The following is a 6038-nucleotide window of genomic DNA, read 5'->3' on the forward strand; positions in this document are numbered from 1 at the left end:
TCGCCCTTCCTCCCCTACTCCCCTCCGCCCCTCCTCCCCCCCTCCCCTCCGCCCCTTCGCCCTTCCTCCCCTCTGCCCCGTTCTACAATTCCCATTCTCATTTGCTTCGATGTTATTGGATGCATCCAATCGTCCAGGAGACTTCTTCACTCTTAGTACATATAGCCTATCCATCATCTCCTCCTTATCAATTGTAAATGTATTGATTCGTTCATGGGGCATGGGTTTTGCATTCATTGCCCGTCCCTAGTTGCCCCCTTAGTGCTGAGCTGTCCATGTGCTGCGGGTTGACCCACAACAGTGCCCGTAGGATGGCAATTCCAGGATTTTAACCCAGCAATAGTGAAGGAACAGCGATATATTTCCAAGTCAGGTTGGTGAGGAGCTCGGAGGGGAACTTGCAGGGGGTGGTGTTCCCATGTATCTACTGTCCTTGTCCTTCTGGATGGAAGTGGTCGTGGGTTTGGAAGGTGTTGTCTGAGGATCTTTGGGGTGAGTTTCTGCAGTGCATCTTGTAGATAGTAGCAGCAGTCTGTACTGAGTGTCAGTGTTAGAGGGAGTGGATGTGGCGCCAATCAAGTGCAGGCTGCTTTGTCCTGGATGGTGTCGAGCTTCTTGTGTGTTGTTGGAGCTGCCCCCATCCAGGGCAAGTGGGGAGTATTCCTTCACATTCCTGACTTGGGCCTTGTAGATGGTGGACAGGCTTTGGGGAGTCAGAAGGTGAGTTACTGCAGGATTCCCAGCCTCTGACCTGCTCTTGCAGCCGCTGTGTTTATGTGACTGGGTCAATGGTCAATGGTCACCCCCAGAGTCTTGATAGTGGGGGATTCAGTGATGGTTAGATTCTCTCTTGTTGGTGCTGGTGATTGCCTGGCATTTCTGTGGTGCGAATGTTACTTGTCAGCCCGAGCCTGGATATTCATTTGAACATGGACTGCTTCAGTATCTGAGGAGTTGCAAATGTCGCTGAACATTGTGTAATCAATCATTGGTGAACACCCCCACTTCTGACCTTATGATAGAGGGAAGGTCATTGATGAAGCAGTTGAAGATAGTTGGGCCTAGGACAGTACTCTGAAGAACTCCTGCAGAGATGTCCTGGAGCAGACGTGACTGACCAACAGCCACCACCATCCCCCTATGTGTCAGGAATAACTCCAACCAGTGGAGAATTTGCTTCTTGATACCCATTGATCCCAGTTTTCCTAGGGTTCCTTGATGTCAAGGATGTCCCTCTCCCCTCCCCTCTGGAATACAGCTCTTTGTCCATGTTTGACCCAAGGCTGAACTGAGGTCAGGAGCTGAGTGGTCCTGGCAGAACCCAAACTGGGTGTCACTGAGCGGGTTTTAGATTAGATTACTATACTTTACAGTGTGGAAACAGGCCCTTCGGCCCAACAATGTCCACACCGACCCGCCGAAGCGCAAACCTCCCATACCCCTACATTTACCCCTTACCTCACACTACAGGCAATTTAGCATGGCCAATTCACCTGACCTGCACATCTTTGGACTGTGGGAGGAAACCGGAGCACCCGGAGGAAACCCACACAGACACGGAGAGAATGTGCAAACTTCACACAGACAGTCGCCTGAGGCAGGAATTGAACCTGGGTCTCTGGCGCTGTGAGGCAGCAGTGCTAACTACTGTGCCACCGTGCTGAGCAGGTGCTGTTTGATAGCCCTGCTGATGACACTTTCCATCACTTTACTGATGATCGAGAGTAGACTGATGGGGTGGTAATAGACCGGATTGAATTTGTCCTGCTTTTTATGTACAGGACATACCTGGGCAATTTTCCACATTGTCAGGTAGATGCCAGTGTTGTAACTGTCCTGGAACAGCTTGGCTAGGGGAGCGGCAAGTTCTGGAACACAGGTCTACTGTACTATTGCCAGAATGTTGTCAGGGCCCATAGCCTTTGCAGTATTCAGTATCTCCAACTGTTTCTTGATTTACTTGGAGATATTCGAATTGGCTGAAGACTGGCATCTGTAACACTGAGAACCACTGCAGGAGGCCGAGATTAGATTAGATTAGATTAGATTCCCCACAATGTGGAAACAGGCTGTTCGGCCCAACAACTCTACACCGATCCTCCGAAGAGTAACCCACCCCCCCACCCAACTAATGCAGCCACAACTATGGACAATTTAGCCTAGCCAATTCACCTGACCAGCATTCTTTGGAATGTGGGAGGAAACTGGAGCGCCCGGAGAAAACCCACGCAGACACGGGGAGAATGTACAAACTCCACACAGACTGTCGCCCAAGGCTGGAATCAAACCTGGGACCCTGGTGGTGTGAGGCAGCAGTGCTAACCACTGAGCCACCGTGCCACCCCATGGCACAGATGGATCATTCACTCGGCACTTTTGGCTGAAGATTGCTGTGAAAGCTTCAGCCTTCTCTTTTGCACTGATGTGTTGGGCTCTTCCATTATTGAGGATGAGAGTATTTGTGGAGCCTCCTTCTCCAGTGAGTTGTTTTATTGTCCATCATCATTCATGATTGGACGTGGCAGGACTGCAGAGCTTAGATCTCATCCATTAGTTGTGGGATCACTTAGCTCTGTCTAACACCTGCTGCTTATGCTGTTTGGCAAGTCCTCCTGTTTGGGGTTTCATCAGGTTGACACCTCACCTTCAGGGATGCCTGGTGCTGCTCCTGGTAAACCATCCCGTACTCTCCATTGAACTGGGGCTGATCCCCATTTCGTATGTTGAGTGTTGATCTCTTTTTGGAAGATGGTCCATGGTTCAGCTACTGTTTATCCTGTTAGCCTTTGGCATCTAGTCTGTCCTGCCCAACTCTGTTCTTTCCCCATCAAAGTCAGGTTTTCCCCATTTAACTCTTCTCCCTCTGGATTGTTCTTTTCTCCTGTTTCATAGTCAGCCTCAACCTTATAATTTATCGATAACCATCCCGTAAACATTCCCCCATTGACTCTTGATCATGTAGCCCCCATGCACCAGGTCTGGCAGAGCCTCTTTTCTCATTGGAAAATATTCCTGAGCTCACTCTGGGAACTCTCCATCCCCTCGCCCTTCCCACAACTGCTTTTTCAGTCTATATTTTGAATAATTAAAGTTCCCCATTTTAGCTACTCACCAACATTTGCAACTCTCTGTATTTCCCTTGTAAATTTGTTGTGCTCCCTCCGCCCACTGCAGGGTAATTGATGGACTGCATCGAGTGACAAAATCTCTCTTTTCTGTTCCTTGATCCCACTGGGACACCGTCTTTCTCCAGCACAGCAATGCTCCCCTTAATCAATACCTCCTTTTCCTTCCTCTCCTATCGATTCCCAGCTCCTGGAATCCAGGAGCATTTAACAACCCTAACCCGGTTCTTCTCTGAGCCAGGTCTCTGTTATAACTCCAGCAACACATTCCACATGACAATCTGTGTCTGAAACACACTGTAATGCACTGTGACCTAATTTAGATTTCATTTCTTTCTTCCTTATTCTGACCCCACGTTGAAACTTACTCTTCCCTATTCTGCTGCAATCTATTGTTCCCAGTATTTTGTCTACTTTGTTATTACTCTCTGATATTATCAATCTGAATTTATTACTCTCTGATAATATTGCTCTCAGATATTATCACTCTCTGATATTATTACTCTCTGATACTGTCGCTCTCTGATACTATCGCTCTTTGATACTATTGCTGTCTGATATTATTGCTTTCTGATATTACCTCCTGGCTCACAGACCTTTGCTGAGTTAGTTTAAACCCTTCCTGATTGTCTTCACAGAACTTTCTGCAGAGATCTCAGTGCTAGTAGATGGGTAAATATGGGCCCACCTACCTGAGAGTCAATCTCTGTAACCTCGCCATCGAAAACCCTCCATCCTATAGCCAGCTTCCCAGCCCCACATTCTTCTGCTTTGACTTCCTATTTCCATACTCACTTGCAGCTGTAACTAGGACTACGTTGAGGTCCAATGTGCACATGTCCTCCTTAGCTCCCTATATTGTCTCTGCAGGACCAGGACCATTTTTTGCGTAATAATGTGGACCATGAACACTGACTATTCACCCTCCCTCTCAGGCAGCTGCTCAGGGACCCCCTTACACACAGCCCCCCTTCCTGACCCCCAGTTTATTCTCCTTCTGTGCCAGAGTTTGCTCCGCAGCCTGTCTGAGTATCACAGTGACGTCCTTCAGTCAGTCAAAAGAGTTTCAATGCTCAGGGGCATTCCCAGAAACCAGTCAGTCTTAGCAGGTAGGGAGGGGTCAGAGTGTCAGATGAGGGGTGGAGACAGGAGGAGGAGGGTTAGATTAACACAGAGGTGAGGGTTTACGTGGGAACTGAACAGTGATCAGCAGAAACCTTCTCTGATTGGAGTTGAGTTGCTTCATTGACTAGTGCCTGGAGCATCCGGTCCTGCCCACACAGCCTTGTCAACAGGAGCTGCAGGTAGAAGGAGGAACATCATCAGATACAACCAACAGGCCGGAGAAGCTCCCTCAAATGTCAGAACTCCCCAGTTACTCCCGTACTGTCCCTGTCCTGGGAGTGTTTGATGGGGACAGTGTAGAGGGAGCTTTACTCTTTGTCTAACCCTGTGCTGTGCCTATCCTGGGACTGTGTGAATCTGTGAATACATCTTGCTGCTAAGGACTTCCTTGTGAAAATCAGAGCAATAATTAAAGTTACGACTTACATCAACCGGTGTTTCGGTCATTTTGACAGGTTCTAGAGTGTATTCCCTGTGGACCTGGAAGAGAAAGTTCCTGTCAGTTTCTCACAGTGAGCTCAGCCCAGAGGCTGTGTATTTCTCCACAAACTGGGGGACAGTGAGTGAGCAGGGGAGAGATATGTGATTGGAGCCAGCATCCAGGACCCCAACAAAATGCTCTGGGAATAAGGGTTTAAGGGTTCAAAACCCAAGATAGAAAGTGGTGGAATTTAGATATCACAAATAACTCTGGAATTGAAAGCTAGTAGTCTGTAGTGACAACCATCACCGATTGTAAAAACCCCATCTCGTTCACTAATGCCCATTAGGGATGGAAATCTGCCATCCTTACCCAGTCTGGCCTACACGTTTCACCACTGCTTTCCTCCCTCCTTCTCTTCTCTTGTTTTTGTTCACTCAGGGGGATGCAGCATCACTGGCTGGGTCCAGCAGTTATTACCCCGTCCCTAGTTGCCCCCTTGAGAAGGTGGGGGTGAGCTGCCTTCTTGAATCGCTGCAGTCCATGTGCTGTGGGTTGACCCACAATACCTTGAGGGAGGGAATTCCAGGATTTTGACCCAATGACAGTGAAGGAATGGTGAGATATTTCCAAGTCAGGGTGGTGAGTGGCTTGCAGGGGAACTTGGTCCCATGTATCTGCTGCCCTTGTCCTTCTAGATGGAAGTGGTCGTGGGTTTGGAAGGTGCTGTCTGAGCACACTTGGTGAATTTCTGCAGTGCATCTTGTAGATGGTACACACTGCTGCTGCTGAACGATGGAGGGAGGGGATGTTTGTGAATGTGGTGCCAATCAAGTGGGGGCTGCTTTATCTTGGATGGTGTTAAACTTCTTGAGTGTTGTAGGAGCTACACCTACTTGTCCCTTTCTCGTTACAATCTCCCTCTTTCCTCTCCACCTCCCCCTTCTGCCTCTGTTACTCCATCTCTCTCCCCCTCCTCATTCCCTCTCACTTCCTTTACCTTTCCCCGTATCCTCCCCCCTCACCCCCTCCTGGAGCAACAGGTTTCAGGATGATACTTACTGATGAACTGGTGGATAATCTCTTGACAACCAGGCCCTGGGGACTGGAGCTAGTTCCTGGGGTAGATGGAAGACGAGGAGGGAGTCGTGTGAAAGTGGAGCCAATTCCCTGTGATAGAAAAAACAGAAAGCTCAAAGAAGGATCCTCAAATCCAAAACAAACCACCAGCCTTTCCTGTAGTCATATCATCCCTTGTTTTTCTGGTGTCGTCACCATCCCTTCACCCTTCACCTACCAGCCCCATTACACCATCAACCCCTGTCCAAACCTTCCCCATCCCCCCCCTCCCGCTCCCCACCCCCCCT

At 49.0% G+C, this 6038-nt stretch overlaps 1 protein-coding gene across 2 annotated transcripts in view; it reads right to left on the reverse strand.

The window, feature by feature from the left end:
* Window positions 1–6038, reverse strand: part of LOC122562842 (pleckstrin homology domain-containing family A member 7-like) — a 23119-nt gene that overhangs the window by 631 nt on the left and 16450 nt on the right. For both annotated transcript variants that reach the window (XM_043716102.1, XM_043716101.1), the window contains 3 exons: window positions 5734–5841; window positions 4677–4730; window positions 4343–4423 (listed from right to left, as the gene is read on the reverse strand). In XM_043716102.1, coding sequence (XP_043572037.1) covers window positions 4343–4423; window positions 4677–4730; window positions 5734–5841 — 243 coding nt within the window. The remainder of the gene's footprint in view (window positions 1–4342; window positions 4424–4676; window positions 4731–5733; window positions 5842–6038) is intronic.

Source organism: Chiloscyllium plagiosum, chromosome 25 (genome assembly GCF_004010195.1).
Source record: "Chiloscyllium plagiosum isolate BGI_BamShark_2017 chromosome 25, ASM401019v2, whole genome shotgun sequence".
Lineage (NCBI taxonomy): Eukaryota > Metazoa > Chordata > Chondrichthyes > Orectolobiformes > Hemiscylliidae > Chiloscyllium > Chiloscyllium plagiosum.